General features: G+C 42.5%; 2 protein-coding genes and 1 long non-coding RNA gene across 6 annotated transcripts in view; 2 read left to right on the forward strand and 1 right to left on the reverse strand.

Annotated features, from left to right (window-relative positions):
* Positions 1-60: 60 nt before the first annotated feature.
* Positions 61-7,053, forward strand: LOC132324887 (uncharacterized). The gene is made up of 2 exons (XR_009485759.1): positions 61-431; positions 1,173-7,053. It is a non-coding gene; the product is annotated as an uncharacterized LOC132324887 (long non-coding RNA).
* On the reverse strand, positions 6,437-12,087 carry DPY30 (dpy-30 histone methyltransferase complex regulatory subunit). Its single transcript, XM_059841488.1, has 5 exons — positions 11,955-12,087; positions 11,430-11,503; positions 11,298-11,345; positions 9,951-10,093; positions 6,437-6,669 (listed from the first exon to the last, which is right to left on the reverse strand). Exons 2-5 carry the CDS (start codon positions 11,463-11,465, stop codon positions 6,597-6,599), a joined length of 300 nt encoding a protein of 99 aa, XP_059697471.1. The 5' UTR covers positions 11,466-11,503; positions 11,955-12,087; the 3' UTR covers positions 6,437-6,596.
* A 2,460-nt stretch (positions 12,088-14,547) lies between these two features.
* The window catches only part of SPAST (spastin), a 34,118-nt gene continuing 27,547 nt past the window's right edge, over positions 14,548-21,118 (forward strand). The window contains exons 1-3 of one of the 4 annotated variants that reach the window (XM_059841491.1): positions 14,548-15,045; positions 19,046-19,132; positions 20,403-20,486. In XM_059841491.1, the coding sequence (XP_059697474.1) occupies positions 14,640-15,045; positions 19,046-19,132; positions 20,403-20,486 (577 nt within the window). In that variant the 5' untranslated portion in view covers positions 14,548-14,639. The remainder of the gene's footprint in view (positions 15,046-19,045; positions 19,133-20,402; positions 20,487-21,118) is intronic. The other 3 variants (XM_059841493.1, XM_059841489.1, XM_059841490.1) reach the window with 3 other exon arrangements.

The raw sequence follows: 21,118 nt of genomic DNA on the forward strand, positions 1-21,118 counted from the left end.
GCCGGGGCGGCGCGGGCCGGGGGCGCGGGGCCGGGCGGGGTCGCGGGGGGGGGACGCGGGGATAGAGCTCGAAGCCGCCGCCGCCAACTCCGCGCCGGCGGGTGGGGGGGGGCGCGGAGAGAAGGAGGCCGCGGCCGCAGCTGGGTTTGGCCCCACTCGGCTCCCGTGGACTAAGGACCGCGAGGGCGCCGCGCCCCCATTGGGCACCAAAGCAAAAGCCTCACCGTGATTGGCCGCTCGCCCTCCGCCGGCCCCGCCCACTCCTTTGACAAGTGTTGCACCTCCCCGCGGGGGAAGGGGTAGGGGGCGGGGCCAGGCGGGAGAGTCCGCCGCGGATTGGCCGGCTCGTTGCCGTGGTGATGGGTGCCGTGCGCGCTGATTGGCCGGGCCGTGTCTCCGTGGTGGCGGGGCAGATTCCGGGCGCGGGTCAGGTGAGGGGAGCGGGGCGGGGGGGCCGGGAGACCCTCGGGCGGAGCAGCGGGAGCGACCCGCTGTCCGCTGCCCCCGCCGCCGCCCGAGCTCGGCACGGCCGCCTGGAGCAGCTGGGATGCTGAGGGCTCGAGGGACGGAGCACCGTTTCCCAAAGGCATCTTTGGGAAGCATGGATTTTGCTGCGCTGGGCCTCCGTGTTTTCGAACTAGGATCCTTCCCTACGCCTCCCTGCCCGTGCCGTGACGCCCGTGGCAGCGTGGCACGGAGCGAGGGCCGTGGGAGTATAGCTGTGTGGAAGTCTCCGGTTCTTCTCAGCTTAATACTTCCCCACCCCTTTAATTTTTATTTTTTTATTATCTGGTGAATGGGCTGCTGCCATGGAGACATCAAGCGTGGCTCAAAATAGCTAACGAGGCAGAACTGAAAAGGGGAGAAGGGCCGGTACAGAAGGGGGAAGGGAAAAAGCAATTTGAGCCGCTGACGTGAGGGATTCAACCACAACAGGAGAGATGAGGGGCTGTAGCCATTAAGGCCTTGAAGGCAGACTGGGCCTTTGTGAGGTGGAGCACGTGTGGGCCAGGTTAGGAAACACGTTCTCCTCCTCCCTCTTTGTCATCTAATTCTTCGAAAAGTCCTCCAGGCGGTTATAAATGCGTGCAAAATACGGATGTTTGGGGGATTGTTTTGGTTTTGTTTGCTTGGTTTTGCTTTGGTTTTGATTTTTTTACAGTAAAACAAAGGAAGTGGAGGGACAAAGGCATTATATCAGTGAGGATCCTCCTCTGCGCCCATGACACTGCCTTGCCAGTGCAGCTGAGGGTCAGTAAGGACTGGGGTCTCCAATTCCTAATATTTCTAATAGGTAGCCATGAGGAAATGGGCTCTGATTATCCCAGCAAATGTGCAGTGGTTTATGAAGCCTTCACTACTCCACATATCCTTACAGTATTCTATTGTTATTTTACAAACAGTGGCTTCAAAAAGATTAATGCAGATTATAACTGCTACCTGGACTGGAAGAAGTACCCTACCTGACTTTTAACATAAAACTGTATTGGTACTTGTGATACCCATTTGTACCTCTCAAATTGTTTACATAAACTTCAGTAGTAAGACTAGTTTCAGGAGTGATCCTTCAATAAACTAATCCTTCAATAAAGTTAACAAATGCAGCAGAGGATAAATTTTACCGCATGGAGAAAAATACATGTTGTGATTATATACTTTAAAAATGGGTCGCATCAGGGTATATTCAAGTTATTGGTAAACCATTGTCCCACGGTCCATCACCAACAGTTAGAAGAGGCTGCTAGGAGGAACATTTTATTATAAAACATAATTTTTAATTATCTGGTATTATTTTCTATCACTTAGGGGAAAAAGCTCTCATCTTCTCTAAGCCTTTTCCTTTCAATTAAATTAAAATATAAGAATTTCTGAGTAGTAATCCAGATGGTTTAGTAAGTAAAAACATTTTACAAGTATTTTCTTCTGGATGTACTACCTTTCTTTAGTAGTGGTTTTTTTCCTCTTCAGCTTGTCTTTTAAAATTCCTTAAATGTATTTTTTCTTGTTGTTGCTATATAACAGATTGGATTCGTTTTCTCCTTATGCTTTTTTAAGCTTCCTTCTCCCTTGGTTTCCTCATTACCCTTTCTTGTATGTAGAGTTACCTCTCCTAGATTAGGATGAAGGTTTTACTAGGTGTAACATGAACACCACATCCATGTAGATGCAGAGGCACTCTACAGCTCAGTGTTACCAGGTCACAGAAAGCACAGGCTTTGTTTTTGCTAATCCTTAAATTGTGGTATGTGCCACAACCACTGTGACAGCCAGGTGATTCTCTGCCCTTCTCTGTTATCAATTGGCACTATCAGTCCAGAGCCCATGGAAGATAAAGAATGTCCTCCAGTTTTTGCTTGCTCCTGACAAAGCTTGTCAGCCATAACACTACAAAAGGAACTTCTGCCAGTTCCACTGCTAAGGGTGACATTTGGATATTAATTTGTACCCTAAGTGGTCCTAATACCATTGAGCAGTGATTTGTGGGCTCCTGTTGGTAACTGTCCTCTCCTGATCATCAACTCTTTGTGTAAGGGCTGGTGATGTGCTCCCTCAGCACCACCTGTAAATGGAAGAGGCAGAAACACAAAAGCAGTCAGCTCTTCAAGAAGTGTTTGGAAAATGCTGTCAGGCACATGGTGTGAGTCTTGGGTGTCCTGTGCAGGGCCAGGAGTTGGACTTGATCCTTGTAGGTCCCCTTCCACAGGGAAGTGTGCACCCCACCGATGGCAGTGCTGGGTTTCCTGGTGCTCAGGACACAAAGTATAGAAATGTTCTAGCCAAAAACTGAGAAACTAGGCTGAGCTTTCAGTGGGATAATGTGAAGCATGGGTTTGGTTGGGAGATGTTCCTGTTTCATCTACAATTCTTCTAAGCACTGTTTGTATGGGGAACAGTAACAGGAGCTCTTAACAGTTCCAAGCTGTTATTCCAGTCATTTTTCTCTGATACAATGCTTGGACAATCCCCAAGGTTTGCACACCCTCAAAACACAGATCTCTGTTGCACGTGTGTCTGTTGGCGGTTTCTTCCTTACCTGGAAGAAAAGGGTGAAGGCACTGACAAGTGTCCTTAGCATGCAGGGTTTTCCTTCAGTAACACCCTGTGACCAGCTGGAATGGGAGGTTTTCAGCTGTCCCAGCTGTCATAGTCTGTTGCTTTCTTGGTTTTGCTCTCATTGTCCTCTTGCACGAGGTTCTCTCCTATGGTGTTTTTCACAATGCCCGCTTCCTGTCCCCTCCCTTCTCAGGAAGCTGTTCACTGTTACTTTAGGTTTTTCTATTTACAAACTGTTGTTCTGCATCTGAGGAACCTGCTGTTCCTACCAGTCCTTCCTTCTACTGTTAAAAGCAGACACCCCCGCCTCACCCCCAGCTTCACAGTCCTTACAAGGGAAATATCTCCACTTCCTGTGCAACATAAGAGCATCTGAGATAATATCACTGGGTAATTACCCATCTTGTAAATACTTCTCAATCACCCCTCTGTCTTTTATCAATTTAAGCTTCTCTTGGAAAATGGGTCTGTTACACACAATTGCAAAGCAAACTTCTAGAAGAGAGCTAAAAGCACATTTGGAGTAGGAATATGACACATTCCTAGTCAGTGTTGCACTAGCACTGATGTAAACTGCCCCATAATCATTCATGGTACATTTACATTTGAAGTCCTTGCTTAAAACTGTATTTGAATGGGAACATTGGCAGAAACAGTGCTGATACACTTTTCATCATGGTAAAATGCCTCTTTCTATAACAGCTGGCATTCTGTGTTTCTGTGATCTAGGCTATGTAGTCACTCTTAAAATGAATCTTGACTATGAAAAGGCATAGGGAACACAAGCTAAGGCTTGGCTAAGAATAATTTGTTATGTAATTAGTACAATGATAAGAATATATCAAAACCTCCACTCCATGAAGCGTGGTAGGCATAGGAATTTTTCTCATGTTTCTTTTCCAACCTACAGGTTTCAGCTGCTTGTATCTTTCAGAATTTTTCAGATTTTTCATTTGTTTGAAAGTTGGTCTTTTATTTCTAGAAAGTCTGATGGGGAGAGAAAAGTTCCTTTGATCAGACTGCTTTTACAATGGTGACAGTGCCTCAGAAAATAAAATGGATTGCTCATAGACATGTACTGATTTTGGAGTAAGTCCTTGATAAATCAGAGGAGCAAAAAAAAAAAAAAAAAAAAAAAAGAAAAAAAAAAAAAGGATTTGGCAAGTCAAACTGTAATTTTAGGTGGTAACAGGCTTCAGAATAGAAGGATGTAGAATCCTTTGATCAGAATTGCTTTTAGTGGGAAATCCTTTCTTCTGTCATTGTTCCCTTCCAAATGACAAACGACAATGTTCTCAGTAGAAGCAGTTAAAAAGGCACACTTCAAAATACTACATATGACACATATATAATTCTTTCACAGTTACTGAATAGTAACTTCTGGATTTTGGAGATCTAAAATAGTAACCTTGAAAGGCATGTTGTCAAGTAGACTAGGTATTCAATTTTATTTTCTACTCATTTTTACTGCCATTTGGAGCATATACTCAGTTACCTGGGGTAGTGAACACTAAAAAAACAATTTTAAAAAAAAGATACAATGGCTTTCAGCTACTTAGCAGTGGCCTGTCATACATCTAAAGCTGCCATTTTTAAGTACTTCTTCAAGTTTTTACTCTAAACGTGTTTGTATTTCAAAATTAAATACAATTTGTCTTGAAGCTTTCAGAACTGTTATTTCCTGTTGAAAAACAGTACCACTTTCTAGATTAAATTGGGATAGCAAGCATCTGTCAAGTCTCTTCACAGAATTTTCATTGTTTTGTAGTGAAGAGTTCAAAACAAGTAAATGCTTTTAAAATTTAGACTTTATCATTACTTTTGTAACTGAGAACTAGATAATACAGGTATTAACTTGCTACTTTTTCCTGTTACAGAGTATCTTCTATGCAGAAGATCTGGTGAAGCCAATGGGTGAAGCCAATTTAACAAATAAAGGAAAATGGTTGTTTATCTTATTGACTTGTCATACCTTCACAGGAATCACTAAGATTTAATTTTTAGAGTGCTAAGTTCACTGCTGCTAATCACATTACAATTTATTTCTTTGAAGAAGCTGCCGATGAAAAGCTGTCATAGTAAATCTTCTAACACCATCACTGTGTGAACATGGCTTTTTCATCCTCTTGAAATAAATCGCTAGCCTAGATGGGAAAATAATAGCAGATGATGCCATGTACCAGTGAAATCAGCAGCTGAATGGATGGCACACTGCTGGCAGAGAGAGCTTCCCTTAGTACTGGGACTGATGCTTTGAGATTCCAGGTTGATGCAAGAACTGTGCAGAAAGCCAGAGTGTTTCAAGTTTTGTGCAGCTGCTTGACAGGTTACTGTCAGGTAAGAAATCTGATTGTATTCTGAATTCAGGTACAAAAATCTAAGAAAATTGCTCTGTCTGGGGAGGACTAAATGTGAAACTGCTTTTTTCCATTTGGTCTTACACAAATTCTCCACAGAGAAGCTGGGGAGCAGAATAGATTCCCTTTGCATTTAACAGTTTTTATAGTCTTGCAAAGTTGTTTCTTATGAAACGTTGAAATGCCATTTTAGCAATAAAAATAGCAGTACCAAGTCCTTATGGTGTTTCCTTGTCCTCACTTAAATGTTATTAGTCATTCCATAAAGTCAAAACACTCTTGTTAAAATCCTTTCAGTGTCATTTCAGTGTCACTCTTTGATGGAGACTGTGTTCACCACAATGCAGTAGAATTAGTAATCTCCTTCCAAATTTTGGTACATTTTCCAAAAGACAGCTTTTACACTTGATTTGGGGTTTGCAGGCTTCTTTCAATTTTTGTTCCCCACTCCTACTGCTCTTAGACTGTACTAATGCAATGTTTCTGTTTTAAGATACTAAGATGTATGTAAAATAGTGAAATCTTCCTACTAAGACTAACAGCAAGACCTCAGTCCCTGCAAGTTTTTAGACAATTCAACTAAGGGTAGCTGTACAGAGACCTGAATTACAGAACTCTTATATGTCACTTCCAAATTCATTCTGAGTTTCAGCTGAATCCAGCACACTGAATCCTAGGAGATCAATGACAAATGCTGAACAGCACACCTCATTAATGTCACTATGCGAGACACCAGCTGCTGTCTGTAGGTGATCGGTTCAGCTGCTGGATCTCATTGTTTGTTTTAACTAAACCCATTTCCTGGTGTTCTGGAGCAAGTTCTCTTCTCTCGACATAATAAAATTTAATTGTTCTGCATTTGTTAGCTTTCTGTTTAGGCATGTAGCACTGGAGGGCGCTATATAAAACCCAATTAAGTTATATAGATTATCAGCCCTATGATGGAATTATTCAGACTTTCATCCAGTAGTTTCAGTACTTTATTTTCAAAGTCTTTTAATAGCTAGTTTAAAACAAGAGAACAATTAAATGTAAAGTGTTCTTTATTAAATAAACTCAAAAGATAAAGCAAATTGTGCAGTTAAGAAAGACAACAATGTGGCTAAAGGATTTTTACAGCAGAAAACAAATTGCGGCAAATGAGCATTTCAGTCTAGCAGCCAAACTGTCCTCATTTTTATGGAGTTAATTTCGGTCCTCAAATTGTGACTTGTTTTTTAAAAGATATGCTGCTAGAAATTCAATGGGATTGGGCGGTCTGCAAAGAAAAAAAGTAAATCAAAAGCAATTATTTGTCATTATATGAAATTAAGTAGCTGAAGGACCAATCAGTTTCCCTTAAAAGCAACATAGCTCCTCCCAAACACTTCCAAGCATTGATTTAGGGATGACCAACTACCTAGAGTGACTCTGTAAATTCCCAATTTATGTCCAATGAGAAAGTTTTTAAAAAGGGGTTCTTACTGTGGGTTCAATGTTACAAAATTGCTAAAACAGTTACATACTTACATACCTAAAACAACAGTCTGTAAGCATAAATACTGTACATACATCATTGGCTTTGACATACATTTGCCTCTTTCTGTAACTCATGCTATTTAAAGTAAAACTGAATCTCTGCTTTTTTTTTCTTTCTTTTTTTTCCAAGTGGTTATTGTGTAGCTTAGTGTATTAAGAGGAATTTTCATGGTTTCTGGCAACTGAAACAAACACAACAAATCTTCAAGTTTGAGAAGTGCTGTAAACTGCAAGTAGTCAATAATAAACACTTTTGATCACTGGCCTTAGTCTGTAGGTTTTTTAAAAAGAACTCCTCCAGCTATACCATGTGAATCCTGCTAATCTGGATTCTGTCCACAAAATAAATGACATACTTATTCCACAGCAGGTCAAACCAAAGGTCTGGCAGTGAGCAAATATGCCTATAAAGAGCACAAAAACAACAACAAAAATATGCAGAGATACTTCTCGGGACCATCCTTTTGGCATCCAAGCTTGTACCAATTCCTGTGCTAGCCCCCTTAATAGTCCGGGGTGGATTCCTCTACAGTTTTGACCAGTTGCCTCCTGAGCACAAATAAAATGTTAATGTCCTCAACTGAAAGCAAAAAAATAGCTTAATTACGTGACCTGCGAAGGATCAGCCCTTTGTTCATCATGAATTTGCTACCTGCTTCATTTAATTTGATTACTGTATCAGAAGAGATAATAAACAGTCCATCCCAATCCATCATCTCTGTGCTGTTGTGATTTAACAGGCTCCTAATATGTTTGTCCACAGAAGCCTCTTTTCTAGATATCATCTATTCAGTCATTCCATATAGAGACAGCATTCCATACTTATGACCACCTTGTCACTCTCACTTTTTCACATTCTACCAGAATACAGGGGAATTATACATAATATTAAAAATACAAGAACATCACAAATTTAAATAGTGACATTACACTTGTTTTTTACCCCTTTAAGTTGGTTTTACCCCTTCAATTTCTAAGTCCTACCATTCAGAATTTATTTTTGATTAAAGCAGTGCATTGACATATACACGTAACAGTTTAACAACATTTTTCCACACGGGTAATTTTCAGCTCAGAATCTAACATTTTGTCAGTAGTGTTTTTCACTACCCTCTGAGGTCCACAATTTTATGTTTATTTGGATTCAATGTCACTTTCTATCACCTTAAATTTTTCACAGCAGTCTTCAGTTTTATGAAGTTCCTGTGCAATTATTTACAATTTATCAACTTAAAAAACAAACAGAAACTGATACTCAAAACTCCCTAATCTATTCTGGAAAACTCAGTCTCATTAATAACTTTTGTCAGCCACTTCTTCAAATTGTTATAAGTGATCTTTTCCATTATTCTAGTGTTGAGCGCGTTTCACCGTGAAAATTCAACATTTACTTTTACTCTCTATCTCATATCTTCCCATCAGTTCCTCATCCATATAAAAGTGTTTCCTTTAATCCCAACGGCAACCAACTCTCTTTAAAAGTTGTTAGTGAATAACTATGTGAAAAACTTTTTGGAAATTTAAACAGACAGACTGCATCATCTGTATTCCTCTTTACATATGCTTGCTGACTCCTTCAATAAACTCCAAGACACTTAAAAGACCTAACAAAAACTGTCTTGACCTCCTCCCAAACATGTAACTTATCCATATGCTCACTATCCTGGATGGTAATTTCTACTGAATTCCAGGCATGCTCATCAGATGTACTAGGCTGTTCCCTGAACATGTCTATATTCCTTTGAAAAAGAACTTAGCATCCACTAGTTATTTTCCTGTTCAATTTTAAGCAGTAGATTATACAGCAGAGCTGATAGTTCAGCTTTCTCACTCCTGAGGGTTTATTTATTATGCTCAGCTGAACAGACAGTTTGCCCTGGTAGGTTCATACTACCTGTATGTTCCACAACCCCTCCTATCAATGATCCAATTTCACTTCTGTGATGAGCCCCCATAAAGAAGATAGAAAAAAGGCAACACAAGGCAAGGCAAATGGAAGGGAAAGAGAAAGGGAAAGGAAAGAGAAGGGAGAGAAAAGTTTGCATGTCACACAGGTATTCAGAGTGTAAGGGTGGAGTATTAACCTTGGGCTGTGTTTTACATTGAGTCTGCAGCAGAACTCCCACAGATGTGAGCTGAGGATCTGCACATCCCTCAGGTGTGCATATGGGTGGACCTTCCTAGGTGCCTAATTTTGCTTAATTAGCTGTCTGTACACTGCAGTTTAAATTCCCAACTCCTTCTGAAGTTCATACACTGTTCATGGTTTTTCTGACTGTAGGTGCCATGATGCAATTATGGTAATCTATATCAGCTTTTGATTGTATGATTACAATTTGAGAGATGGTTCACACAGTACGACTCGCCACTAGTGAGGATACACCAAAAGGCTAGAAATTAGTTTTGTTAAGATGAACACCTGTTTGCTGTTATTGAAGGATACCTTTCTACACTGAGGCACCTCAACAGCATAATCTTTATTCAGAGCATAAACCATCAGTCTGCTTCTTTATCCTCTGAATAAAGATTCTTACAGAAACAGACTGTGTTTACAGTGCAGGCTCAGCCACACCCTTTAGAAAGTATCTTAATCTCTGACAAAGATGCATGTCACGCCTGATTTGTCTTTCCATCTCTTAAATGTCAAGCAGAACTGTTTATAATTCCACACAACAAAAATCTGCAAAACTAGAACACTGTCTTGCTTTGCTTCTCTAAGGTGAATTACGTGATAAAATTAGTAACAAAACCTCTCCCATTTTTCCCGCTAAAACTTTCACAGCAGCGTACCTTATTGGGAGATGATGAATTCAATAAATAACTCCTGTCATGCCATGTGTGCCTACGTGAGGAACCCACCCTGCACGGTCAATCACAGCAATTCATGGATTCATAAACCTGTTATGAGGACCTTACAAAGAACAAAGCCATATTCGGTGTGCGAGGCCTGAAAGGTGCTGCACTGCCCGAGTTTGAGACCTGCATTTTCCTAGGAGCAGAAGGAACACAGAAGCATCTTACCTCTCTTTTGCAAGAACAGCAAGTCCCTGTAGCAAGATAGGTACAACTGTCTGATCCAAGTAGGCACGTGTGGGTAATGACTGAAGATCCACCTTCTGCTTTGATGTTTTCTCGGCATTTAGTTTCTCATTTTCTACTATCCTCTGAAGTAAAGAAAAAAAAATGTGAATGAACATTGGTAATAGCAGCCACATCTACTTTGAAGTGTGTGTGCAAAGTACTCATCTTTGCAGTTTGATGGCAATAATTTCTTTACATCTTTTAAGAATATTAAGTGCATATTTTTCCTTGCACAAAAACCTAATCCAGAGGAACCTTTTGTTAAATTACTATGTTTTGGGGAGACAATGTTTAGAAGTTGTAAGTTTTTTACAAGAGAAGACATCCAATCCCAGTAATTTTTATTTCTGCCTTTTTTTTTAATTTCAGTACAAATTCACTGATTTGAACTCTACATCACTAAGACAGGAGTGACTACCAGTGAGAGTCTCAGTCAGATGGCTCCTGTATACATGTGCTTCTAACACAAAATGGTAAGAGCACAAGGAATTCAGGGGAAGCCAGACAAAGGGGACTCTGCTAAAGTCAAATACTTTGTGACTGTGCTTTACTAATGTATAGATCTTTAAAAAAACATCAAGTATAGATGTTTAAAGAAAACATATGCAAAATGCTTCTAGGTATTTTTTGATCAAAAAGTGCTGAATGACCTAACACCATTAACTGTAGTTGAAAAGTGATACCCTCCCACTGCCAGTAAACCAAATGTATTCAGTGCAATGTACATGAATCTACTGGCATAAGACCAGTGTGTTATGGTCCTGTAGGACCCATAGCAGCTGAGACATAGAGACAAGCAGTTATCAGAGAGATGAGTCCCAGAAGATATTTTAAAATAGTTTCTGCAAAAGATTAGCACAGAGTAGGAACTTATAATAAAGGGAGGCTGAAGGCTTTTCTTTAATAAGAAGAGGAAATAAATGCCATAGAGTTAGGAAGTGATTCTCCCAGTCTATTCACCATAGGTTGAGCCTAATGTGGATGGCTTTTTTTGTGCCATAATACATATCTGTATGTCTCACAGACAGCGACAGAACAGATAATAATCATAAGAGACTTCAAAAAAACCTCATTTAAAAACACTCATTAAAAGGCTCATTATCTACTTCAGTACCATTTGGAACAATGGAAGTAGCACAACAGAAAATATATTTACAGCCATTTCCGCCAGGGACAGGTATTGCTTAGCTCCATCGAGAATATTACATTTTCTGAAGTTAGAATCAGGAGTCAACTTCTTTCCCCTAATCACAAATATGACTTCCACTGCAACAAAATCTTTGTTACCTCTACGTTTTCAGTGAGGCCGTATTCGGAATGAGGATTTTCCGGAACCTGTAAAGTAACACACGGTTAGCAAAGTTAAAATTCTCCGTTTACGCATGTAACATAACACACATAAAACATTTCTTGTAATACCTGTGGCTGTCCCTCCATAATCTGTTCTCCCTCCATGATTTGAAAAGTGAAGTCTGATGGACGTCCAAGAAGATCTAGGAAAGCAATAAAAAAACTGGTCAGCAGGCTGAGATGAAGCCCATGTGAGCTAAGTGATATTGCATCACTTGGTTACTAATGGTTACCAAGGCACAATTACTAGAAAGCAGAAGGAGTTGCTCCGTGCTCCCCCTGCGCCAAACTTGAACTGGTTTCTCCCGAACGCAAAACCGAGAAGTGCCGTAAGTTTTGCGTTTCGTCCGCTGAAGAGAGCAGTACTGGGATTAGAAAATACAGCACTCATCCCCCCGGGACGCCGGAGACATCGCCTTCCCTCCTTCCTTCCCTCCGTCCGTCCCTCCCGTGCCCGCCACAGCATCCCAAGAGCCGCCGCGGGCAGGGCCGGGCTGGGGCCGCGCCGCAACCGCGGGCCACGTGCGGCCGCCGCCCCCGGCCGTGCCGCGGGCGCCCCGCGGGGGAGAGGCGGCCCGGCCGCAGGGCTCTCACCGCCGGTCGGTCCGGGAAAGGCGGGACACCGGGATCGGCGGGACACCGGGAGCCACTCCACAGCAACCGCGGCCGCCGTCGCGGATTGTTTTGACGTCAGTGAAGCGGTCGCGCGGCCGGCCCCCGGCGCAGTGCGCCTGCGCGGGCCCCACCCAGCCCCGGCGGCGGGGAGGGCGGGGCGGGGCAGGGAACAGGTTTGCTGGGTGCTCGTCTGCGAGCGTCCTGTCGGGGTAAAACTCGTGGGGGGGGTTCGCTTCCAAATCCGCCCGGGGTTTTGGGTACAGAAATACGCTCGTAAATCAAACGGCTTGGTGTCTGAAGAGGTCCCTGTGGTGTTCACGAAAAATAACGTTGCTGAAGCTAATTTGGGTCTGTAAGGGGTTGTGTTAGTGAAGTAACAGTGTTAACACTGCTAGAAGCTTCTGGAAGTTCTTTGGTATTACAAAATCTGTTAAAACTTTATATCAATAAATAAGAGATTTTTTAAAGGACAGTTACATATACTAAAAAAAAAAAATTCTCTCATGAGTGGGCTGGAACGTACTCGATAATATTATCATAATAGAAGTACATCATCATTCTTACAAAACACAGAAGAAAAATACTTGGTGTACATCGCTGTGGTTTTTTCAGCACTAATAGGTTCACTGTTTGTCTAATAATGGTCTAGGACATGAATAGTTGCTATATGTTTGTATGTTATTTTATATGTGATATCATTCTGTATTTTATACAGTAAGAAAACTGTATACTGTGTACTGTTCTGTCATTAAAAGAAAACCACTCCAATCTGTCATTTAAGAAAATAAATACACATTACCAGGGGCAAATGGAAGTAACTTTATGAGGCATAAACAAACAAGAAAAAAAACCAGTAGTTTTATAGTAGTTTTGGAAGAATGAATAAAATACTGCAGACAGTAGTGCTTTTAGTTTGGCGTATCCTTTTAATTAACATGCCCCACCGACTGCCCTTTCTTGCTATAAATTGGGGGAAGCTTGCTTGTGCACTGAAGTACCTGTCTGCAGTTTTAGGACTGTCTCAGCTCCTGTGTGCTGTCACTATAGGACATGAAACAACACAACGCGCTCACATTGTTGGTCTCAAGGTGAAAAAAGGCAAGTTTATTTTCTGACTTCAACATTTATAGATTTCCAAAAGTGACAGTGGATTGGAGGGTGAAAGTGCCACCTCACCAATGACACTGGACAAACCAACAGTCTATCAAATTTCTCCTCCTCCATAAAAGAATGCAAAACAATAAGTTATTTACAAATCAGGGCGACAGTGTGCAGTTCAGGGGTGCAGCAGAGAGATGATCTGTCAATCTAGTATCACTCAGTATTTTATTTGTAGAACAGAGAGTGTGTGGCAAAGCAAAACAACAGCGAAGAAGATCAGACAACGGACAACGCACCCACAAAGGTGGGAAGGTTGCAGCAGAGAGGGAGGCGTCCGCTGAAGTGGTGAATATAGAGGCAGGCACAGAAGTGCTGGTGTATGGATACCTCCCCTACGTTGCTAGACCAAAGGTACCAAAAGCATTTTTAAGGTTTGAAATAACCAAAGGAGTAGGGAGCTGGAGGATCTATCTCTTTGGTGAAACACAAATATTATGGCTGGGTAAATAATTGATAAAGGCTTGGACAACTGCATGTTCACTTTGGTAAGGAGAGCGGAGTTAAGATTTTTTCTTTCTTCCAGAGCGATGTATCTATAATGTATAGTGAATCCCATTAGCTCCCTGCATGTGAGGAGACAGCCTGTCATTCCCATTACAGAGCTGCGGAGCAGACAAAGCACCGCAGCACACTCCCGGGGGCGGCGGGAGCAGGGACACCGTCGGGGACTGGCTGCTCCACGCCTCTCCGTGCGAGGGAATTCCCCGGGCTCTGCCTGTGTGCCACCAGCAGTGACTCCAGGCGGGAGCGGCGCCAGGAACCTGCTCTGCATTGTGCCTGCGGGGCGGCTCACCATCCCGGTCAGAATGACAAATCCTGTTAAATTATTCATCGCCCGTTCTCTCGGTGCGTCCCTGGGCCGGCACTGAGCGGCCTCGGCCAGGGCTGGAGCGGGCCGGTGCTGTCGTTGTAGGGTTGCGCTCCCTGCAAGTCCCCGAAAGGAGGATGCAGCCAGCTGGGAGGCGGCCTCTTCTCCCGGGCAACCAGCGAAAGCACAAGGGGACATTTTCCCGGGCTGTGTCCGCGGTGGTTCAGGTAGAAGAAATTCCTAGGAGGAATTTCTTCACAGAAACGGTTGTTTAACAAGGGAGTGGACTGCCCGAGGAGGTGGTACAGACACCGTCCCTGATCATGTTCAAGACCCGTCCGGATGTGTAGTTAGTGCTACGGTCCAGTTTTATATCGGTCGAAGGCCGATGATCTCACATGCCTTTTCTGACCACACTGATTCTGTGATTCTGTGCTTTCCAGGCCCAGCGCTGACAGCCCACGACAGCCCGCCCCTCAGGCCGTGGGAGCGGGCAGGCCGGGCGCAGTGCGTGCCATGCCCACGTCTCCCAGGGTGGCAGGGGCGGTGTCACCTGTCCCCGCCCCGGCCGGGGCCGCACGCATCCCGCCCTCCGTCCCTCCCCCTGGGCCGGCCGAAAGGGGCGTCGCCGCCGCCGCCATCGCCATGGCCGGTTGTTGTCAGTCCCTGGCAGCGGGTTATGGCGACGGCGGTGAATGAATTCTCCGGGCGGCCGAGGGAAGAAGAAGGGCTCAGCCGGCTCCAGTTCCGCGCCTCCGACCGCCGGCGCCTCTCCCTCCTCGCCGCCCGGGCCGGCGCCCCCCGTGCCGCCGGCGGGGGCGGCGGCGGCGGCGTCCCCGCACAAGCGGAACCTGTACTACTTCTCGTACCCGCTCTTCGCCGCCTTCGCCCTGCTCCGCTTCGTCGCCTTCCAGCTCGGGCTGCTCTTCGCCTGGCTCTGCGAGCGCCTCTCCCGCGGCGCCCTCATGGCCGCCAAGGGCAGCAGGGCCGGGGCCGGCGAGGCGCCCGAGCCCGGCGGGGCGCCCGAGACGGTGCGGGCGTGCCACAAGCGGGCCTTCGAGTGCATCTCCATGGCTCTGCGCATCGACGAGGACGAGACAGGTAGGGAGGGAGCGCCCGCGGCCGCCCCGGGGTGCGGGGGGAGGCCAGTAAGGCCCTGTGCCGTGGAACCGCTTTCGGCTGAGAGCAAACAAAACCCGCTCGCGGGAGAAATGCGGGGGGCTGCGGACTGTGTGCGGGGGTGAGCCGGGCTGTGTGCGGGGGTGAGCCGGGCTGTGTGCGGGGGTGAGCCGGGCTGTGTGCGGGGGTGAGCCGGGCTGTGCCCGCATGCGGTGGCCGTGCTTTGGTCCCCGGCCCGGTCCGTCCGTGCCGCAGCCCGCAGGTGCGGGTCGGATCACAAAGATGCGACCCGGGCTCGTTCCCCTCGCAAGACAAGTGCTTGTATTTCTCCCCAGAAACTTAATTTTTGCCGTGGGGGTCTGGGTGAGGTGGTTAAAAATTGTGGGCGGGTATGTGACTGTTACTAGCCTTCAACAAGCCAGCTGGACAACAAAAGCACCAAGGACAATAATAAGGATGCATCCTACAGTGCACTGCCTGACAAATGATGTGAGTGCTCAAGCGAAGCTGCAGGTTACTTGCCCTCAGAATGCCCATTTGGAGTGGTGTGACTTTTAAGGAAATAAATACTTTAAGTATTTTGGCAGTTTCTTAAAACATGTTTTTCTTAAACTGTTTGACATGCAAACTCTTAAAAAACCTAAAAACCTACCATTGTGTGATGAGAAGACCTTAAGGGAGAGTGTTTAGGGTTCAATGAAATAAAACAGAGGAGTGAAGATTTTTTACAAAATACTTGATACTGAATTAAATTTAATAATTTATTCGAAATGCAGCAGTATGATGCTGTCAGCATGCAAAAGGTAGGCTTTGGGGGCATGCTGTGCTGGTGTTTAAAATTCTCTGGAAAAGTCAGAATGCTTTATTCTAAACTTTCAGTTGTGCTTTAATGAAACTGCTATCCTAGTGGAGGAGATTAACCATATAGGAGTAGGCCTTCAACAGAAGCTGCATGCTGACAACACCATAAAAGCATGGGATGTGTCCTCCTTTGCGTTGACAGTTTGGGAGTGGCAGTGGTATGCTCTGGGAGAGAAAAAAAACCTGCACCATGTGCAGCAAGGTTAGTTCAGCACAGATGTACAGAGAGAGAGCACTGAGGGTCATAGGAACAAAGCATGAAAGAAGGGGAGGTAGCTGAAAGCTTCGGTGTTGTTGATGATTGCTCTGTGAGTAGCAAAGTCTTACCTTATCAGGCACCTCTTTCACTGCTGTGACCTCTAACTGTTGGTGGTTTGGAGGGTGAGCCCTTAAATATGAATTTTAATAATGGACTTGCTCTGTAGGTGTCTTTAGGGTGATTGTATATTAATTAGCTGCACAGGCCATACATTTAGTAAGGTGATCTTTGCTGCTAATGTGAGCAGTTGTGCAACTGTTACAGCCCTGCAACTGCAATATACGTTCCACTAAGAAAGAGCTCCCTTTAATACATAGATTTGTTATTTGCTTATCTGATATTACCAGAATACTTGTCTATCTTTGAAAATTTTTTGATCTATAAACAAGCTTTTTATATCTTCAAAGAGAAAACTCTATGTTAGACATGGTATGTGAAATGGTTGGAATTCCTAAATTGTCTGATAGCCTGTTAGTTATGTGGCATTTTTGCTGTTGTGGGAGCTATGCATACTTCAGTAATTTTGATAGCACTTCTGGTAATTTTTTGTGGTTTTGAATTAGTGGGGCAGTTATTCTTGTTTTAGTATTTTCACAATTAAGCTTAATATCTTTTCCTAAGAAGGCACATCTAGTGTGTTGACCCCTGCAAGCAGTTAGGCATCCACAGAGCTGCTTGTTTACTCTTCTCAGTAGGACAGGGGAGAGCATAGGAGGAGCAAAAGTGACGGGGGAAAAAAAAAAAGGTGAGAAATCTTTCCAAGAAGCAATGATTGCCTTGGAAGACAACCCCCATTCAGTTATTCATCTTCCCAGGTTTTTATTGATGAGCATTATATTGTACGATGCAGAATATTCCGTTGGCCAGTTTGGGTCAGTCATCCTGCTAGTGTCTTCTCCCAACTTCCTGTGCACCCTCAGCCTACTCACCAGGGATCTAGATGGGGAAAAGAAAAACTTGAGGTTTTGCTGTTCAGCAATGCCCAAAACATTTCTGTGTTATCAACTGTTTTAGTCACAAATCCAAAACACAGTGCCATTGGGGCTGTTTGAGGAAAATGAGCTCCATTCTGCCAGAGCCAATATAGCAAGTCAGCAACTTCCAAGGACTGTGACATTTACTTTATTTTTCATGTCATAATCACTGAGTACTAGTCAACCATTCTGTGTGGAGTTGGAGCACAACCTTTGCAAACACCTTGGTGTGGTATTGTGCTTTCTCCAGTTGGAAACTTTCTCCGCTTAAAAGCTGGAAGTGAAATTTTAATGATGACCTTAGCATGTTTGCAGCTGCCCCTAAGAATAACAAAGCCATTCAGGCTTTGTTAGCAGAGGTGGCTGGAATCCTATCAAATTAGATTTTTATCTAGCTATAATCAGTATTAGATTTGCAATTTACACTGCAGTCAAAGCTGTTTCTGTGGGTGGTGGAGAGAAGAAGCTTAAAGAAAAAGTCTAAAGAGAGGATTGAAGTCACTCACCTTGGGTGATTTAATTTATCTAGCTTTGTCCTTAATAGTCAGGATATATAAGGCTGGTGAAGAAAGGGCAGTAATGATATAATTCCCAAGTTGTGTGGTGTTCATGACTATAGGCAGGTGCTCTGTTTTGTGGAGGTAAGAAGAGCAAAGCATGAAATTATTTGCACAGGGAAACTTGCCAAATTTTATTAATAAGAGATTTTTTTTATCTGAAGAGGAGCAAGCGAAAACCATGAAGAGGAGTCTAGAAATGTATTGAAATATTTTTACTAACTCTGAAATTTACTAGAAAATCGGTTTGGGACTGAAGTTATCAAAAGATTCGAGTGTAGAAGCACACAACCATTGGTTACTGGCACTTAGGAATAGTTTTGTGAAACACTGTCATCTGAAACTAGGGTAATCATATCTGAAGTTTCATTGTAGGCATTTTTAGTTTTTTCTACCACTAGTAACTTGTTAATGCTGATCAGGTTTTATGTTCTAATACCTAATCTCTTACATTCCTCAGTGGAAATGCATGCTTAGTGTGATATAAACATGTTGCAAAAGTATTTTTCAATATGCAGGCATATTAATTTTTAATGCAGAGTATTTATGGAAAGGGAGCAATATGAAGTAGATATTAATAGGTCTTCTGTGGTTGACTTACAGTCATGGTGTCACATGGCTTAGGTCAGGCACAGGCATGTTCATGGCTGTGTTTGCTGTAATTTCCACTCAGGACGTGGTTGGTACAGAGGTGAGCTCTCACTCTGCTTGTGTTCTGCTTCATGTGAAAGTTGGCACGCACCTGTAATGCAGCAATTTCATAATAGCATAAACAAAGAAATGCCCTCACGTCAAATGAGTGCACTGCACAAAAGGTAACCAGAGAAGAAGTGCCTCTCATCTCTCTCATGTAGTATCTTAGACTTGTTGCTTTTCTTCTTGAGTTTCTGTGCTTCTAGTGTTACTTTGGGTATTATTATTGACTGTCACTGGAAGATTAAGAGGCACATCTCTAGTTGATGTTCCGGAAGTAAAAACTGTTAATTTCACCGTTTCTGTTGGCAGTGAGTATGTGTAGGTGAGCTTTTATATCTTTTTTTTTTTTTTTTTTTTTTGGTGGGCAGGGGAAGGGGGGATTTATTTCTAAGGCAGATGAAGAATTATTCTTAAAACAAGCAAAAGTGATTCGAGGCTGGTGTAGTACGTGTTTTTAATAGAAAAGCTTATTTGATATTTAAATAGATATAAAGTTGACAGTGTCCCTTTAAGACTTCACAGGATTTTGTTCAAATATCTCTTCCTCTCTCTTACTTGTTTTATGCAGCATTATATGGAACCATTCCTAAGTTTTAATTCGTTCAAGAAAATAATGGGCTCACTTCCTTTTTAAGCAGGACAAAAGGAACAAGCTGTTGAATGGTATAAGAAAGGAATTGAAGAACTGGAAAAAGGAATAGCTGTCTTAGTAATTGGTCAAGGTAAGCCAGTTTTGAGTTTTGTGGAACTGATTTTGGTTTATGGCTTCTTTAAAGTGAGAAATCAATATTACTAAATATGGTAGGGTCTAGGAGCAGCCTGCTGTATGAATTATTTCATAAGGATCTTTCTTATTTCTGTTTTAGCTGTAGGTGAACACTGGTCCTTTTCTCTGTTCCACCTTAATATTCTGGTCTATATCACATGCAAATCTTGCTCCAAATATTTTCAGACTCTGCAAAATCATAAGGAGTTCATGAACACTGTTAAGTAAAACATGTGATTTATTATATAATGGGAGTGCCAAAATACTGAGTTTTGATTTGATTTGCTGAAGTTGACAGTTCGTGTTCTCACTTATGCAGAATTTTATATTCCCTTCAGTATAATAAAAGAAACCCCCTCTTCAGAATGGCCTGACATTGTGTTTCTGAATAACTTAGGCCAAAAAAACTGAACATTTCTAACAAAGGAAGAAGCCATCTCTCTATGTGGAAACATTTTAACCTTTAGTGTAGAAGCAGGTATGTACCATAGAAATACAGGTGTAGTAAAGGACTAGCTGAAAATTTCTGTCCTCAAAATAATATTGCAATAATAACAACCCAAATCACCTGCACCAAACCTAAACCTGTGAGTGTTTTTGTAGACTTACCTTTTTTTCCCCTCACTTCTGTTTAGAAGTATATGTGATCTTACTTAGGAGGCAATACCAGTGGCATTTGATATAACCTGTATAAATTGTACAGTTTAAAAAAAAGCTTGACTTGAACGGACAATATTTCTTAGGAAGTGGTGGTGTTAATTCTGTGTGTTTTGAAATGTAAAGGGACACAGTCAACTGAATTAAAATACGTTACTTTTGTCAAAATGAATTATTTCAAATTGTACTTGCCTCTCAGTCACTTTTCAAGCTTTTAAAAAATCTTTGTTTGATTTCTGTTCAGAGAAATGCAGAGATAAGGGACATATTAGATCAGCATGAAGTGTTAGACTATATGCAAAGCAGTGTTTGGGCTCCTGTCACTCTCTAAGCACTGTTGTAAAGCTTAGAGAGTGACAGGAGCCCAAAGGAGCCCAGTTAGTTAGTCAACTAACTTTAAATTCTCGATTAAATAGGAAGCTTTAGAGTTTTCTTCATTAGTTTTGTAATGAAGTTCCATAATGGAGGGAATAGATAAGGGGTGGGAGGAGGAGGAGGGAAGGCTGGGTATCATTATTTTAGCACTTACTTTACCAGATTGTGTTTTAACATGGATTTTTCTTTGTAAGGTGATCAGTGTGAACGGGCTCGACGTCTCCAATCTAAAATGATGACAAATTTGGCAATGGCCAAGGATCGGTTGCAGCTTTTAGGTACCAGTTACAATTCATGACTTTGCAAAGTTTGTAATTATTTGCACAACTTCATTTAATGTATTCTTCTAAAATATTACTTTGATTTTTAAAGTGGAGGGAGTCATTGTCTTTCTAGGGTCTCTTTAGTTTAATTTTCAGTTGGGAGTAAGTGCTGTTGATGGATTTTGAAAATGGAATTTCATGACCCACTTTCAGATATGAAAGTAACTAAGAAGTCTTTATATCATAGCACACTTGACTCATAAAATGAGGAAGACTTGATTAACTCCTGATGGAGTTTGTTCAGGATTTTTCTGTTAGTACTGTAGTGAAATTTATGATGTATTGCTGATCATGAGTGCCAAGTGTGCTTCTTGTAAGTGTAACTACTTCATATTCTGTTGATTTTGCTGTCACTTATATTAACAATTTTCCTTATTATTGGTAAATAATAATAATGATGATGATAATAATAATTCTTTAACATCAAGTAGACCATAAGGTTGTGAAATTCTAATTTTCTTGATTCTTTTCTGGTAGTGTTCTGTTTTAAAATTAGAAGGTACGGTCATATTTTTCAGAAGCATAGCATTGCATACCTTTAGCTATAATTAAAATTAAATGTTGTATATAAATTCTTAACAGAGTAG

This window comes from Haemorhous mexicanus, chromosome 3 (assembly GCF_027477595.1).
Source record: "Haemorhous mexicanus isolate bHaeMex1 chromosome 3, bHaeMex1.pri, whole genome shotgun sequence".
Lineage (NCBI taxonomy): Eukaryota > Metazoa > Chordata > Aves > Passeriformes > Fringillidae > Haemorhous > Haemorhous mexicanus.

What these genes read in the sequence shown, in the direction of transcription:
- DPY30 (XM_059841488.1), bottom strand. Translation starts at nt 11,465, where the DNA reads ATGGAGGGAGAACAGATTATGGAGGGACAGCCACAG. An exon ending in TTATGGAGGGACAGCCACAG is followed by an intron (nt 11,346 to 11,429) that starts GTATTACAAGAA and finishes GTTACTTTACAG; the next exon opens with GTTCCGGAAAATCCTCATTC. An exon ending in GCTGTTCTTGCAAAAGAGAG is followed by an intron (nt 6,670 to 9,950) that starts GTAAGATGCTTC and finishes TTTTCTTTGCAG; the next exon opens with ACCGCCCAATCCCATTGAAT.